Raw genomic sequence first — 18,471 nt, 5'->3', positions numbered from 1 at the left:
ATAAACATAGACGAGCAAACTATTCTATTGAGTGAAACTAATTGCACAATGAATCTTCATCATGATACAGCCCTTTTCCTTGACTGGGATATTTGCCATTTTTTATGACCAGTTTCCCCTACCCAGTGCCCCTACCATAGATTGCTGAAGTTGCACTTTTACACACTTACTGAGGATAAAGTGTAACTATTCTATATCCTGAACTCTCAGAAGGGGTCAGTGACAATTGTGCGACATTTCCTTTGTCTACAGATACCCGGTTATACAAGTTGTTTTGCTGCTTAGAGAATTCAAGTACGTAACTCATTTATATCATAGACATATAATTGTTTGTGAACAAAATCATTACATCACTTTACTCTTGCCTGAAACATTGTTTCCTACCAAAACTACCAACCACAGTCAAATTTTTAAAAACAAAGAATTCCACTTTTGAAAAAAAAAACAACAACACTAAAACTCTGTAAGCAAACAAACAGTGAAGTCATTGCACTCTAAAAGTTAGAAATATAATACATCAGAATACAATGGACAGATCTTATCAATCCAACAATGTAAATACAAGACTCGAGCAATGCGTTTGGATTTTACTGGACGCATGGCAATGCGTTCAGATTTTACGGGAAGCAAGGCTCAGTGTGTGGATCAGTAAAAATCAATCCATGACAATTGACCAATCAGATTGCAGATATTCTAAAGCCCATTTTATAGTAACAAATAATTTCAGCAGAATGTGGGCATACATTTTCCAGATCAGGAGTTGAATCTGCTAGCAAGTGGCAGACTAGCAAACAGTTAATTACATTGCATTAGCCATGTTTATGCCTTAATTTCATTGTGGTCGACGGTCACGGCCACAATTGGATCATAATGGCATTGTGGAGAAACTGAAACTAAAAGTTCGCTCTTTGATACATCATAAGTACAGAGTCTTTAACACAAAATGTCTATAGGTTCTACACTCTTAAATTTACTTGTATTGTCTTGGCATTGAAGGCAAAGTTAACTCAAAACTATGCAGGGCACCGTAGCATGGCCATTCCATATTAGTCGTGACATGGGTCCTGACTAAGGGGGCATTTATCTGAAAATTTTCTCTGAGACAGCAAACATGATCCTTAATGCGTTCGAGGCATTTCCAGGTGATAGATAAATGCAATCATGTTTTCAGACGCACATTAGAAAGTACAAGCTGCATGCTAATTTGACACACCATTCAGGGACGCCAAGTTCAAAAAAATTTTATGAGTGAGATTTTCATGACTCGGCATCAGTCGGCATCTCGGCGCGCGAATGTGCCAGTGAGCGAGGGTGTGGGAGGGGTTTTTTCCCCCTGTGGCCTCCCACGGTAGGGAGCTGTTCCAATGTTTAGCTCTTAATGGTGCGATCAGGTGCATACTTAAGTGACCATTTTTTACTTATTTTGAAAGACAAAAGGGAAATGTACCTTCAATTGCAACTATCACTTTAATCTTTTGAGCTATGCTCATTATTATAGGCCAAAGTTGCAGACTTCGCCCGATGCGTGAGAAAAATGGGTGACATGCGTGAGATCGTGAGATGGCCCCTAAATGCTTGAGTCTCACGCAGAATGCGTGAGACTTGGTAGCTCTGCACCATTCAAAGGGCAATTTGTAATGCGTTTGAGACCACAATTGTCTTTTTGCAAGTAGACGTATATACAGTGTAAACTCTGTTTTTAAATGCGTCAATATCTCAGAGCTGCCAAGGTCAACTTTCAGTACACACGCCAACCGCCCTCAGTTACAAAAAAAAATGCACATCAGTCGACCTCTACTCTACTTCCTGGGTTGAACGAACAAAGCAGCTCAGCATGCAGCAGTTTGACCGAAAGATTGGTCCGTATCTTGTCATCGGGGATATCTATTCCACAGAGACTGTGTCAGGCTTTGAATCATAGAATCCCCTCCTGCTATTATGGCGAAGCCGTAAAAGTCTAAAAAAAAATGATTAAAGACATTTTTTTATTGTTATATTTAAAGCTTTGGTAAGACCTCCTTTAGAATATGCCCATGCGGCATGGAGTCCTTATTTGAAAAAAAACATATATTAGCTTTAGAAAATGTCCAACGAAGGGCCACAAAATTAATACGGTACGTGAAATAAAATCTTTATCTTATGAACAGAGATTGAGGCACCTCGGACTTTCAACTCTAGCATACCGCAGGGCACGAGGTGACAATATGACATGATTGAAGCTTTTAAATTATTTCATAAAATATGATCAGGAAGTAGTGCCTGATTTGGGTTTAATAAAGAAATGCACAAGAGGACATTGTAAAAAAAAATATTTTTCGATCACATACCACTACAAGAAGAAACTCAATTTTACATGCGTATCAGGAAACCATGGAATAGTTTACCAAGAAATTTAATAGATGCACCCAGTGTCTTCAGTTCTGAAGTTGGTTTGGATAAATTCTGGGACAATGAACCCATAAAATTTAAGTTCGACGCCACACCACCTGGTCATGACCCAGCTCATCTTAAAGGGGAAGGCTAGTAACTGATCAGTGGGAATCAGTGGAAATGCTGGGAGATGATTGTTCCAATCCTTATGGGATTCATTCAAGAGTTCATTGTATATCTATTGTTGTGTGAAAATGATTTGCTTCAGAATGGTCTCATATTCAAGTAATGTGCAGTTTAATGCTTCCAGGTTAGCGTCCCTGGTCAGTGACAGAGCATTAATCTGCACATTACTTGAATATAAGACCGTTCTGAAGCAAATCATTTTCACACAACAATAGATATACAATGAACTCTTGAATGAATCCCATAAGGATTGGAACAATCATCTCCCAGCATTTCCACTGATTCCCACTCATTAGTTACTAGCCTTCCCCTTTAAGGACTAATCCTGATTCTGAATACAGAGGCTCAGCCTGCGTTCAGAATCTTCAATAGGTATAGGTAGGTAGGTAGGCAAGACTCCTCCGGACAGACAGATTTTTATGCCTACCCAGCAGTGATAATACTTGAATCCCGTTTGATGGTTAGATAAATGTGGCATCCCACGAAACACATCTCAAACGTTTGTAAATGCCATTTGAAATGCATTTTGAGATGTGATACAACACACAACCCTTGCAAGTTATAAATGATAATCAGTTGAATATGTGGCCTGAACTTATGGATAAGCCTAGCCCCGGAGACCCGCCGCTCTGCGGCGGGGTCCTGGAGGCTACCCCGCAGTTTCGTTCAAGTGAGAATCACGAACAACTCCCTATTGCCACATATACGGCAACTTCACAAATAAACCATGGCTAAATGTTCATCATAAACACAGTGACAATATAAAATGAAATATACACTACCCCATTGCCTTGGTCCTTCTCACCAATTTATCTGGAAACTGCATAATTTTCCACATTTTTTAGGAGTAGGCGGTCTGCCCTAGTGGAGAGCTTTGCTGCTATTTTGAACGTGTATATCCATCAGTACGCATCTACGCATGCGTAAACAATGACGTCAACGTTACGGACGCAGAAGGATATGAATAATGCATCATCGCACGGTGAATATGCATCATGTAGCGAGTAATACAGCTGTCAATGCACTGCACTGAATGCATTGTGTGCGCATGTGCAAGTGATTGTGAGTTTTAGTGAGCATCGGTGAGCTGAAGATATTTGCCTTATAAGACAGCATTTTCTGCATCATAAGCAATGAAATGCATCAAACAGTCGCCGATGTGAATCATTTAGGTTTAGTCGACCCATGTAAGTATTCCCAGTAGTTTTTGTTGAAAAATTAAGGAAATACAGCGCCGGAACGGCACCCGTTTGGTACAACATTAAAATATCGATGCCAAAACGGCGCAGCCCCAACACTGTACGTTGTACGTTGGGGCTGCTGGTCGCAGTTAGGATAAGCCATGCTGGCCGGCATGGCCATGTAATGTTTTGGAGTACATTCAACCTCATCTTTTTCCACTCATCTCATTATAATATATTTACCTTCTTACAAAAGTCCCGGCCTCACCACCAAAAAAACAGCAAACAAGGCAACAGCTGGAGGTTCACCAAAATTGCAGAATTCACAGCACAGGGGCGATTTGATTTACAAAATTGTACACAAATCCTCACTGTCACAGTTTATAATATCGTTTAACGTTACTGGTAATTAATACATGTAGTCTACTCCGACTCACGACACACGAGCTCTTGTCAAGCAATAACTGGCGCAACAAACCTCACACCGATTACAGACGTTTTGAAACGTGCGTCTACCGCTCCACAACTGCTTCCACTGTATTCAACAACATGTGACACTGTACCGTGTGACTCAGTGAGATGAGGATGAGACGAGAGACGAACAGGCAGGTGAAGTAAACAAACGTTTTTATCGTTTTTCGTATCTCGTCTACTGAACTGAAGTACGTACTACTAAACAGAGAAAACATTTGGAGTGCGCTGTGTGGAAATGCTCTTTTATAGATATACGGTCGCCAGATCAGGTGGACTCGGCGTTCCTTCACTTCACCAACGTGGTGGGGTTGAAATACTTCCAAATTTCTACAACTCTCGCTACGGAAATCCGGATATCTTCTCGACCTCAGTGATCCTTGGTGATGGGGCTCCTGCACTCCACTCCGCGGCTCACTCCGATAGCCCTTGTGTGTACAGTACATGTACTCGTGCCGACGGAGAGCGAGTTTCTCAATACCACAGGTGGTCAAGTCATGTGACAAGTTTCCTCTTCTAGTACTGTTCGCCCTCTAGTGGTGGTGAGCAGGAGGAAAAAAAATCTCTTGGGCGCTCCTGAACAAGAAGAGGGAGGGAGCAATGCGCTTTGAGAACTAACCAAAGAGGCACTAACCTTTTTTGAACGAACTTGGTGATTTCGTCTCACGTGGACTTAGCCTACATTGTTGTACTGTACTTTATGCAGTGGCGGATCGGGGGAGGGGGGGAGGTGGGGGCGCCGGTCCCTCTTTAATTGTTGTTAAAAAAGAAAGAAAAAGAAAATATGAGATGAAACCCAGACGTAGCACCAGTAGCACCAGAAATATTGTTTGCGCCCCCCCCCCCCCTTTGCGGAATTCCTGTATTCCCGCCTCTGTTGCATGATAATACGTACCACTACGGGATTTGGCGTTCAACAATACAAGGGCAGCATAACGTTTTGATTGTTTTGCTTGCTTGCTTTTTACCATAATAATTATTCTGGACTCGGGGTTTATGTACTACTCAGTCACAATTTTGTGAGAGATAGCAGCAGAACTAAGGTTGCCAATCGGACTGGAGTAGGCCTATCTAAACTTCTTGCAGAAAATCAAAATAATAGGCCAATTAGGTCTGGTATACCTTTGATAGCTTTAGTGTCTAAATTCAAGGGCGGATCCAGGTATTACGTAGGGGGCACCTTTATAAGATTAAAGGGGCGCACTTACCCCTCAATGTTTTTCTTTTTATGTCTTGTTTTGACCAAAAAAAAAAAATAAGGGGGGGGGGGGGAGGAGGAGGGCGCCCGGTGCGCCGTCCCCCGAAGTGGATCCGTTAGTATCATAATTGTTGCCAAGTTGACTCATGGTCTATACTGATCGATCCACTGGATTCTGGCGCCGAGTGTGGCGGGTAGGCAATAAAGTTGTGTTCCCAGAGGAATCAATTATTGAACAGCTCCTGTAGGCCTTATGTGATAAAAACCTAAAATGGCATTAGACTAAAAACGCTTTATCCTAGCGAGGAAAGCGCATGATAAAGAAACAAGACACCAAACAGGTTCTCGTCACCGCATTCTTCATCAGCGACCAGGATGCGATGTGATGTTAGATTAAGATCCGTTTCTGAAGCAGACATACACACAAGGGTATACGTCTGCTCCTGGTCGAAATAAATAAATAAATATATATATATATATATATATATATATATATATATATATATATATATATATATATATATATATATATATTTATATTTATATATGTATATGTATATATATAATATATATATATATATGTATATATAAATATTTCTATATAATTATATTTAGATGAATATAATACAGCTCTTTTGTATCTTTGGGAAATAAACGTTTTTATGTGCACAGGCTGTGAGTGTGGACTGCATTGTTTTGTTGAGTGGAATGATAACAACTTCGTATACTACATGAGTGGGGATTGACCACATAAAAAGTAGATGGGAACTAACTTTGTTTGAAGAAACTTTTGTTAGCTGTGGTTAGCTTTCGTGGAGGAATTCCGAGGGGAAGTATGAAACTGGGGCATAGCTGTTCGAGGAAATCAGGCATTGGCTAGTTCGTAGTTTGGATAGAGTCTGAAACTTGAGTTCACTGCGAGGAGAGCAGTCATGACCTGTGACAGGTATAGCTCTGATCCGAGATGAAAGTCAATATTGTGGAATTTACTGTAGACGAGCTTTAGCTGCAATAGATGCGAAGGTGCGAAGGCCTGACATGGTATATACACACAAGTTTGAATCTCCCATCTTGTTTTTGATATAGGCGCAAGGACTCGGTGAACTGAGAAAAGGATCAAGAGAGAGAAAGGAAGAAGAAGAAGAAGAAGAAGAAGAAGAAGAAGAAGAAGAAGAAGAAGAAGAAGAAGAAAAAAGAACTCACACGGCACATATCACATTTTCACAGACCTCCTCCCTGCACAGCTCAGACGGGCAAAAAACGTGGGTGTGTGTGTGGGTGTGTGTGTGTGTGTGGCTGGCTGGCTTTTGTCGCTGCATATAGCCCTACAATTCGAGAGTGCAAATATTCTGAATGACTTATATTCATCAACAATCACTCAATATTATATACTCTTTAGTATAATCACGGGTGAAGAGAGTGTGAAAGAGTGTTCGACATTGTCCATCGCAAAATTAAAGAAAAAGAAAGGCTCCCTAGTTGTTTAGACATTATACAAGTCATACACGAGGCCTGACATTTTCAAAATTACCATCTTTCCGAAAATCCCATACGCCATTATTTTTTCCAGTACCAGATCTTCATGTGATTTTCATATAGGAAGAAAGTCTATCCCATATGACTACTGATGAATAATCATGTTTGCGTGAATGACGACTAGTGGTGAAAGGTTTAAGTTGAGCCGACAGATCACTGCACTTTATACACCTAATTTTTCCAGATGGATTCTTATACCTGTTTATATATTTATCATATAGGAAAGATTTCATAGACAACAAGAGCGGACCCAGGATTTCTGTAAAGGGGGGTTGGGGTGTAACACTATTTCTGGTGTTACTTCCGGGTTTCATTTCATTTTTTCTTTTTATTTATTTTGCTTTTAACGAAAAATAAAGGGGGCATGCGCCGGTTGCGCCCCCCTGTGGATCCGCCACTGAATAAGGTCATAAAAAGTCCATCACTGATAATGGGCTGACCCTCTTTGTCAGAGAGATTGTTCTTTCAATTGCTATATCGTAAACTGCCTTCTTCTCAATGCTCCATCAATTGTTTTAAATTGCTTACCAATAACAGAACCGGGAAAAGAGGTGGCGGAGTAGGCTTTTATGTTTCACAAACTCTGAATTGTCAATTGTTACATGAATACAGCATTACTTCAAAATGTATAGAGTGTATTTTTGTGCAGGTTATAACTCCAAACAAAGGTAACATCATGCTGGGGGAAATTTATAGACCCCCGCATTCTAACCCTACTGAGTTTATTGGGATGCTTGATGATCTCCTCTCTGATAAATATTTTGATAACATTGTGAGATAATGAGAAACCTCTTATAAAATGAAATATGAAAGAGCATACGAGCTATGAAAATCGTTATGGAATAGCAGAGGTTCTAATACCCTAAAAGGTGGGACCACGCACCATTTAGGACCTCTGTTTTACGTGGCTCGGTCTAGCGATCACTGTTGTTGTTGTTGTTGTTGTTGTTGTTGTTGTTGTTGTTGTTGTTGTTGTTGTTGTTGTTGTTGTTGTTGCTTTTGTTGTTGTTTGCTTTTTTGGTTTCAGTGGCGTGCAGGCCTTACTTACAGGAGCTCAGGAGTGAGTATTTACGCCACAGCCACCTGGACCCCATGGGAGACCAGCTTAGCATAGCTGAATATGGGTTATCTAGGCATCTTCTCAGATGGAATATGAACAAACAAACATACAAAAAAAGGGGAAAAAAAACATTGCTTAGTCTATTTTCAGACACTGCTCGGCAGACAAGTAACGCTCGAGGCCTTGTTGTCCAGGCTTGGTAGCTAGGACGCCAGCTGTTGGCTGTGGACCCGCCCCCATACCATTAACTCTACACACACAGAGTGTGTAGAGAGTTCTGTGCCCCTACCCGTACCATGCATGCAGCCTCCGGCGCTCTCCCTGTTTTACGTGCATGCAGCGCTACCGTTACCCGCGGCCAGAGCGACTCGGCTGAGGCGGTCGCTGTACGTCGGACGCCGGTATGATTGCCCTTGCGATTGAAAATAGGCGAAACACTGTAAATTCAACCACTGCCGACCACTGGAAAAAGGCAACATCGTGTGAAGAGCTGAAGTTTAGATCACTTACTGAGAGTTAGTGGTCACGCAAGGCCTCCTGAAAATCCGATTCTTAGACTATAGTCAGTCAAATTCATCATGAACTCGGTGTTTGTTACCGGTGCGAACAGGGGAATCGGTCTGGAGTTTGTACGCCAGCTCGCCCGGCGAAAGCCGCAGCCATCCCACGTATTTGCATCGTGCAGAAATCCACGGGAGGCGAAGGTAGGTTTGTAGCTCAGCTTTTTTATTTAGCATGTATGAGATGTATACCTCACTGGCACTGTTACTTCTTGGGCAGGGGTAATGATCTCCCTCTTTCCTGCAAAGAAAGAATGCTGTAATCGCAAGATGTCGTGATGTGTACTGTGCTGTGAGAGTGGAGTTTAAACTTTAAGATTTAGGGGGCTTAAGGCTTAAGCCTTAACCTGAATCAAAATCATGCAAATTGACATTCCGTCTGTACTCTGGGTGTTCTAGCTACTGCACTGATGATACAAGTACAGTACAACTACTGAACTAGCGTCTGCCTGGGCTTGTTTTGGTCCCATGAACGGAAAGTTTACTGTACATTGGGAGATGCAAGGGGAGGGGGAGGGAATACCATTGACGGTTGACCTTACCTTTCGGAACTCTGCCTCCACCCCCTTGCTGAAAAATGGTCTGCAGCCCTGGGCCTGCTACCATAGACAAATACATTGTAGTACTCACTACGCTGTTAGTGTTACTCTGTTACTGTAGTAGACGGAAAAATCCGTCTTTGCGGAGGAGTCTTTTTTTCTTTTTTTTGACGTTATCGCTCTCCTCCAGAGGGGATCCATGAAGCCAGATGCAGTCTCCGCGGAACATATCCGGACGACCAGATACAGACTGATCTTTCAGTCAATTACTGTAGTAACTATTTCTAAATTTGCTTCATAATCTCATCCTCGATTCTCCTCTTCCTCCGTAATTCTTCTCATCCTCAACATACAGACCATTCTCCAGTTAGTATCACACTTACAGCATCACTGCACTGGTAGCAAGGGCAAAGGAGCTCCTCAACCCTTGCTTGTACTAGTGTACAGGTACGGCGCAGTGTGTTGATGAGCCTTTTGAGTTGCATTGGTTGAAAGGCCGGTTTTGCAACTTAGTAAGGCAGATTAGCAAGCACATAGGAAGATAGTATTCATCTCCGTCTATAACGAGCTAGCTGGGCAATGTGCACCTCATGTCTTGTGTAAAATGGTTGAGATATGCAGCTGAGGTCTGCATCCCTTCATCATGTTCATGGTTTCATCAAGGAGGTACTAGGCTAGCCTAGTAGGCCTACCTCCTTGGTTGGTTTCATGGACATCATGAATTCCACATCAGGATGCATTTAAAAAGAGTGATCGTTGATCAGCATGCAAGGTTTTGTGCAAAATGGATGAATGATTGGGTTTGTGATGGCATCCTGTGTGAAATGTGGTTTATGTGCTGATTCACTCTGCAAGAGAGAAGTGTTTACCATTGAAATGATAGATGGATTGATCTGTATGTCATGTCTACGCCTACATTATGACAGTGCTTCCTAGCTTTTTTAAGATATTTTTTTAATTTTTTAATTAAAAGCGATGACTCAGCTGCAAGCATTTGAAGTGTCACTGAGATACTACTCAGCAATAGCAAAGGTCATTGGTGACATCACTGGCATAGATTCACTAAAGAATTTTTGGTCCTCTTCTTGTCTCAGAAGAATGCCAGAGTAGACCATACAAGCATGTTTTAAGTTTGAACATAGTACGGCCATGGCGCAGCTCGCCTTGGCTCGTTGCATGCTGTATAGACACTTCAGTGTGCAAAGGGTAGTAGACTTTGTAGCTTTCCTTTCTGGTCCAGTGGCTTTCTCATTTGCTCTGGCATTGCAAGATCAGCAGTAATGATGAAGATTTAACCATGATATGGATTTTGTTGTCTGGTGGTAAAATCCTTATACCATAGGATTTTGATGTGAAATGTAAAATCAGAAACTGTGCTCCAAAATACACTGAACTGTTTGGCTGAAAAACAGGAAAAAATATTGAGAATAAATGCACATGAGTATATGTACATGATTTTCTATTCTGAACCATACATGAAATATTTGTTTTGTACCAGTGTTTTCCTGTACATTAGGGAAATTAGAGTCTTGACGTTTTACCATGTATATGGCCAACTGAGGGTTGTATATGAAAAAAAAAAGAAATATTGAGTCGTAAAGAGTATCTTGTAAGATTATAAGGAAGAGAAAAAGCAATGTGTAGGCCTATTGCTTTCATCTTACTACACAGGAACTCAAAGCTTTAGCGGCAAGCAATGACAACGTTCACATCGTTGAATTAGGTACGTACATACTCTCTTGATCTTTTCACTTTGCAAGTCATCAATTATGTAGTGCTAGATTAAATTCAGAACATACGAAAAGTTTACCAGTTTTGTTAGAAATCATGCAATTTATGGTGATAATGATGTTAATGATATGGATAATTCACTTGGTCTTTTCTTTTGAGATTATGAACTTGTGTGATTATGAAGGTTTTGAAAATTTCTTGTGAAGAACATGCCTAAACTTGAAGGATTTTTCAATCTTCATTAGACACGTTCAAAATGTTTGTAATTTTCCAAGCCACACACAATTATTGGTGTGTGAAAAGAACCTTAATATTGTGCCAAGATATTTTTAAGGGGTAAAGTACACTTTTTCTTTGCAATGTAAATGAACTTATTTTTTTTAATGGATGCAGATGTCCAGAATGAAGCCACCTATCAGCCGGCTGTGGAGACAGTTTCAAGACTCGTAGGTGAGAAGGGTCTGAGCGTTCTGATCAACAATGCGGGCATTTATTCAACCAAGAGCTACGAGGATGTCAGCCGAGAACTCCTGACCGCTATCATGGACATTAATGTCATTAGTCCCATGAGGATCACTCAGGTTTGTAATATGCGTACATTTATCAGGGCTCGACACTAACGGTGGCCCGGTGGCCCGGGGCCACCAAAAATGAAAGTCGGGCCACCAAATTTCAAAAAAAAGGCAAATTTGGTGGCCCGCCTTGGGCCACCAAAATTTTTTGAAAAGTACGTACGTCAATTAAATCGTAACTTTTTGCGCCAGAAATTAGCAGTTATATTGTTTAAAGGATGCATGAAAAGGACTGAATGAGTGCCTGAGAGTGAGTGTTGCGAGTTTGTTGAGGTTTATTTATGAGTAGATATGTCCAACTTCCAATTCTTACTATGACTGGATAAAACTTAGATATCTGACTCATTAAAAAAACAGGACTTTAATGTTTTTTTATTGTTTTTTTCGGGGCCACCAAATTTTTCTCTCGGGCCACCAAAAATTTGAAATTGAGGATTTTGGTGGCCCCATCGGGCCACCAAACAAAAAAGTTAGTGTCGAGCCCTGATTTATGTTTGTTTGGGTTAATGTATGTACAAGAGTACAGGGCTCAACATTGGCTGTGGACTGGGGCCACTAAAAATTTTTGTTGGGCCACCAAATTTTCATACAGGCTATCTTTTGGTGGCCCAATCGGGCATCTAGGTTTACAAATATAAATTGTTATAATATGTTTCCTTTTTGATTTGGGCCAATGTACTTCTACAGTTGTACATGTATTTCAGGCCATCAAAAAGTGGCCTGAATGGGTCCATATCTTCCTTACTAGACCTCATACCATCAATCTGATTTAAAAAAAAAAGAAAAAGGTTCAGCCATGACACCTACTGTTTCAAACTGATGAAACTTGTTCATGTAATAAGTTACAAAAATTTGATTTGACAGAGATTGGGTACTCTTTGTTCTGAGTCATTGATCATGCATAGCATACACCTGTATTTATACAGTTGAAATATTTACTATGAGGCCTTGTTAAAAAATATGAAGGGTCACAAAATTTTGCTGAGTAATGTGCAGGTAAATAGTGTACAATGTACATACCATAGATATGAGTATATTGGAATGTGTTTTGGTGTTAGTGTTTCGCTGTATACATGAAAATAAGTATACAGCTGTACAATTGCTCCTTTATATCTTTCTCCTCAAATTACAAACAATATTTTGTTTACCATGTTTTTTTGTTGAATAATTACTGACCATGTTATTAAGAATAAAGGATGCAACTCTTCGTGAAATATAATTCATTAACAAAGTCAGAAATATGAATAAGGCGAGAAAAAAAATCTTTAGTAGTTTCTTGACAATAGAAGATCATTATGTGTTTCTCAGCAATTATTTACAGACAATTTTATAAGTAAAGTGGAATGTACTCTACAAATAAATCAGCACCTGAATTTCCTGTGTGCCCATTGTTATATAATGCAGTGACCTTTTGTGCTCTGTGTGATTACAGATTTGTTAACTATGCTTTAATTATTTCGGTTTCTTTTATAGGCTTTTTTGCCATTGTTGCGGCAGGCTTCTAAGAGAAGCACTGTTAAGCAGTTCAGTTTTGAGCGAGCAGCAGTCATCAACATCTCTTCAGGCTATGGTTCTATTGCAGAGAGTACTGGTGGCAATGCTGGTTACAGGGAGAGTAAAGTGAGTCAATCTCGTTGAAATACATGTACAATGCATTTCTGTTATAACTAATCTAGTTATACCTGTAACAAAATTTTGGATACAAGAAAGAAAAATTTATAATGCAAAATTGTCAATACTAAATCAATTAGATTTTTTTTTTAAATTCTTAATTTGTCTTGATACATTGAAATTTTAATATAAAGAAAGAAAACTGCTGATCCTGAGGATTGCGTTGAAATGGGAGTTGACTGTTCTACAAAAGAAAAAAAAAGGATAGATATTGACATGTGTCAATGGACAGCCATCTGTTTTGTTTGTTTTGTTTTTTCTGAAGGTACATTAACATATGTATGTCACTGGGCTATAATATCTCTAATTACTGGTGCATGTGTGGTTCTTGTTAGAAGTTAACTTTCCAGAAAATCTGCCACATGGCAGAAAGCAATTTGTACTATGATGGCAGTGACATGATCTAAACATTTGTACATACGTGTAGAATACACTGTCACAACACATGTATATTATAAATGTATGTATTATGTATATTGCATAGTAATAATAATGATACAGCACATTTATATTGCACAAGCTAGTAAAACTATCACGAGGTACATTTGTGAAGCAGAAGAACATACAATATGCTACATACAATTACAAACTTGTGTCAGCTTTTTACTGTACATATATGCTTTTGTGAAAAGGGCTACTCAAATTAGCTTTGGAAGAATCCAATGTTTGCAATACAACATACTCCCCCCCCCCCCCCCCCCCACACACACACACGCACACATCAAACTCCCACAGAGGTATTCAAACAGATGTAGTCTCAGCTGGCCTATACATTTTTGCTGGAGTGACAGGCATTGTGTTTTTAGGCTGTTTGTCCATCAAGGCATATAGATCAGCTAAGTATTTTTTTTTTTTTTGAAGATTAATGCATTATACATACAGATATTGTTTGCACAATGTCCAGTCATGACCAGTTATGATACTTGCATTTTTGACCAACGTTAAAGCAATTATTTAATGAAAGTACTCTAAATCTCATCCACGATTTGAATTTAATCCATGGACTATTTAGTGCAAAATTGGTGTACCTTGCACATGCGCATAAACTATGTCAGTGTGCTAGATGCCTGTTGCTGTAGGCGATCTGGAACACATATTTACGCAGACAAATCAAGTCTTTTTTTTTTCAAAAACCAAAATATCAAAATTTTGTATTGCTGAACGATGAATTATGTAAAATTATGAAGACAATTTTAAGACCTAAATTTTCACCCTTGTGTAGAGAAACTTTGTTATATGTTTGTTATAACTGGAGTGAACTGTGCAATTGAGAAATTGGGCCATAAAGATTGTATGAAAGAAATGTGGCAACACTCCTCTTATTTATGACTTCAGTTGCATTTTTGATTGAGGCTTAGCTCATTATACCTACATGTATATTCAGAGTTTTGTATTATGTGTTTGATGATAAGGTCTAAGTCTGGATTATCTTTTTCTTGGCACTCTCATTATCCAAAGGCTGCCCTCAACATGTTTACAAAGAGCCTGAGCTTGGGTCTGAAGAAGGACCACATCCTAGTCACCTCCCTGTGTCCAGGTTGGGTCCAGACCGATATGGGAGGTCCACACGCCAGCCGAACGCCGCAGGATTCCGTGTCCAGCCTGCTCAAAATCTGCAGTCAACTCTCAGACAAAGAAAATGGCCTCTTCCTGTCCAACAGGTTGCCCATCAGCGTCAACAAGTTCTGAAAATACTAGAGCCCTCTCATCACAAATCCCACAGAGATCTGAAATGATTCAAGTTTGTCTGTTTGTGTATGAGTGTATTTTTTTTTTCATTCAAGCAACTCGTGTACAACTGTATTTAAAATCAAGGAATCTAGCATGCAAGATTTGTCTTCAAAGAAATTCTGACTTATGTCCATTTTTTATTTATTGACAAGATTGTGAAAATTATTATTGTATTTTGTGGAACAGTGGAAAAAAGGAAACAAGATACTGCATTTCATCAATTAACTAAGTAGCTTCCCAACCACTCAACTTTATGGCTTCAAAATTGAATAGTATCTATATGGGTCAAATCTACTTTGATGTGGAAAAAAAAAATCAGTTGACCTATTGAAATTGAATTGTTACAAATCAGTCTGTCTTTCAGTGAAATACCCTAGCAAACTGCAGTTCTAAAGAACGTTGAATCAAACATATCCCTTTAGTATGATTTATGTATTAAAATCTTTGAGTGTGATCATGACGTCAGATTGATGCAACCTGTCTCTTAATTGGTCAGAACTGATTCAGTGACACTATACTGCCTTTATTACTGTTGTGTAGTTTGTGGAGATGCAGTTGAAAAACAATACAGTACATCGTCTCTTAGGAGGTGAGTGCAATTCAGCCAATAACACACCATCAAGGAGAACCAGCAGGAAAACTGCCTTAAAGGTGCATGGTCCTGGTGGCGTCTTTTTATTCCGCAGTATAGTCAAAAGCGTACGCGGGCGCAGGGCGTAAGTTTCCTATAGAGACCTATGCTATCAACTCCTCTTTAGCGCTTACGCTGTGGCCCACTTCCCCGAGTCCGAAGAAGTCCGATTCACTGTAGTCAGTGGTCCGATCACAGTTCGGCTCATGATTGGCTGAGGGAGGATGACAGCTTTAGCAAACTTCTTTTGTGATGTCATAATAAGAAGCACATATGCACGCACCGTGGCATTACTACAGACTGTGCGATGTGCAGAGAAGACAACGAAGGCAACGTTACTTAGCAACACCTACGCACTTTACTCTTGATGATAGCTCAGCTTCGGCAATCTTCATATCAATGCTAACGGTGATTGGCAATATCGTCAACAGCGCCCTCTACACTACAGGACCTATGCACCGTTAAGGCTGTATGTACATGTATCTTGAAACTTCAGTGAACATCAGGCCCACCAGGGCTCTTCACATTCCTCACCATTATATGAAGAGATATATCACAAAATGAGCTAAATCCATTCTTAAGTTGAGATATTTGTGATTAAAGCTGCTAAAAAACAAAGAAAATACAGGATATATTTAATCTTAACTTTTAGAATATTCCTTGTTATATTACAAGTGAGGTACGTGTATTTCTGGAAAGGTTTGATTTTCCCCCATCTGATGATGGACTTACTTTGAAATGTTTTTAAAAATGGCACTCAGACCATTTTGCAATAAATCTCTTCATGTGTTGGAACAAGTTTTTTCTATGTATTCCCAGAGCCTTTTGGAGGAGCTACTGTAGGTTTAACACAAAATTTTCTTCTTTTCTTTTTAAATTCTTTTTGTATTATGTTGTGCTCTTCCTTTATCAATTTTGGCAGGGAGAATATGAGGGTGTAATTGTCACAGTCTATATCTGTACCAGAGTTACCAACTAGATTTTCTTTTTTCAACAACCTTTCTTTGTCCTTAAAAAAAAAGAAGGAAGTTCGAGAAAGGATTTTTCTACTAGATTCAAATTAATATGCTTAGCATGTGCAATCTTTCTTACTTGACCGATATATGAATGAATAAATAAATAAATGTAATATTTTTTTTTTCACTTGACTGTGGATCAGTGTGATTTTTAATCATCTGCACAAGATGCCAGATGAGAACCCTGGTGTATTGATGAATAATAAAAATGTATGATGGAACGAATTATGTACATATTTGAGTAAATAATGTATATAATAAATATATGCTTTCCTATCTGCAACTGCTAATTTTTCCAAAAGATACTGATACCCTGTGTTATTTACTTTCCATGGGTTGGCTGTGTGTGTGTGAGTGTGTATGTGTGTGTGCCTACGTGGTAATGAAAGAAATGAGCAGTGTGTGTATGAAATTATAATTAAGCTACATTTGCAAAGGTACAAGTGACATACAGTGTAAGTGTATACAGTATGCTTTCTTCACGGGTAAGCTGATAAATTTAAATATAAGCCTTTTTATTTATAGGTACAAGTACATGTATAGATACAACATATACATAGTAGCTACAATTTTGAATGCCTTGAGTGAGCTCTCAAAAGGAAGGCTGAGAATTTTTATATTCTTTGTTTTGCTTAATGCTATCACAATTCAATTCAAATGAATTGAGATTTTATTTCCAGTATATCACAAGATGATGCCCATGTATCGATCTAGTGTAGAGTCCATTTGAATTAAATGAAAGTTTATTTTACATTTTGTATTTTGAAGCTTTCTCAGAATCTGCCCTTGGCTCAACAGCCATGTCTGGCGATTTTTTTTTTCTTTTCCGGGGTGGGGGTGATGCAGAGTCACATATCTTACAGTGTGTTGATAGATAATGGGTGCGTCTGCATGTCTGTCTGTCTGTTTGTCAGCTTGTAATATGTTGCACACGTCCTCATTTTGTATTTTGTTCACATACATACATAGCATTCTTGCTGGCAACTTTTGCTATATACCAAAAACCGTGCATGTTTCTAACGTTGTTTTAAAGGAAGAAAGAAGAGCGAGAGAAAAAAGGGGGCCATACAAATAATTTGCCCCAGATAGCACTTGACATAAAAATAAGGTTTCTAACATTAATTTAGGTGATTTCTGCTAGATTGCACAAGATGTCTATGAACTAGTCTGCTTGTATGCATGTGTTGTTGTTTAATTGTGATGTTTCTTTTTTTAGTTTAACATGGTTAAGACTATTACTACATTTGCCGTGATTTTTGCTTTTATAAGTTGCTCAATTTCCATCACTCAGCTTTGTTTGGTTGTCATTTCATTTCTTAGATATCTACTGTCCATCTCCCTCTGTTAACCTCTTCTCGCAGTTTAACCCTATAAAGCCCAAGCTATTTTGACCCCTTCCAGGCCCAAAGGGGGGGGGGGGGGGGGGGGAGGGGGGGGGACTTCTTATGTGATGTGTCACCGTCATATTTGGCACAAGGGTAGAACAACTCATACTCTACATGACCAAACATTTGACATCTCTCAGGGTCACCTATTGAGGGCGCTATTTGCCAAATTTAAAGAAATACATAGGAAATGGGTTAAAATCATATTTTTTCTTTATATTTTTATCCCCACTATGTATGCTTTTATTTTATATCAATCATTTTCATATTTGCCACAAAGGAAAAGCAAGTCCACCTTCATTATTCGTTTGGGATGAAATTTCTCATGGTCAACATGTGGGGGCGCTATTCATTACAATATCAAGAAATATATGAAACCATGTTTTCACTGGATAAGTGCAAATATTGGTATCTCATCTAATATTTCCATAATATTGGATTTTTAGTTTGCAGATTGATGATATGATCAAAAAATGATATTACAGGCAAAGTTTGTTTGATAATGTCACAAAATATAGTTCTTGTGAATCGGAAAATGCTGTAGGCCCTATTTCCGATTATTTCTATTATATCTATTGTTTGGTGCCTAAGTCGTATAAGAATAAAGGAAATAATAAGAAGACTATTTCAGGG

General features: G+C 39.2%; 1 protein-coding gene across 1 annotated transcript; it reads left to right on the top strand.

The window, feature by feature from the left end:
* The first annotated feature begins 8,382 nt into the window (after nt 1-8,382).
* Nucleotides 8,383-16,541, top strand: LOC139735788 (C-signal-like). Its single transcript, XM_071646538.1, has 5 exons — nt 8,383-8,706; nt 10,773-10,824; nt 11,226-11,413; nt 12,878-13,024; nt 14,534-16,541. Exons 1-5 carry the CDS (start codon nt 8,581-8,583, stop codon nt 14,762-14,764), a joined length of 744 nt encoding a protein of 247 aa, XP_071502639.1. The 5' UTR covers nt 8,383-8,580; the 3' UTR covers nt 14,765-16,541.
* Nucleotides 16,542-18,471: the final 1,930 nt, after the last annotated feature.

This window comes from Diadema antillarum, unplaced genomic scaffold, assembly GCF_040938485.1.
Source record: "Diadema antillarum isolate AM-2024a unplaced genomic scaffold, OU_Dant_1.0 seq00000597_RagTag, whole genome shotgun sequence".
Taxonomy (NCBI): domain Eukaryota; kingdom Metazoa; phylum Echinodermata; class Echinoidea; order Diadematoida; family Diadematidae; genus Diadema; species Diadema antillarum.
The sequence above is the reverse complement of the archived record's forward strand: the minus strand, read 5'-3'. Positions and strand labels throughout refer to the sequence as shown.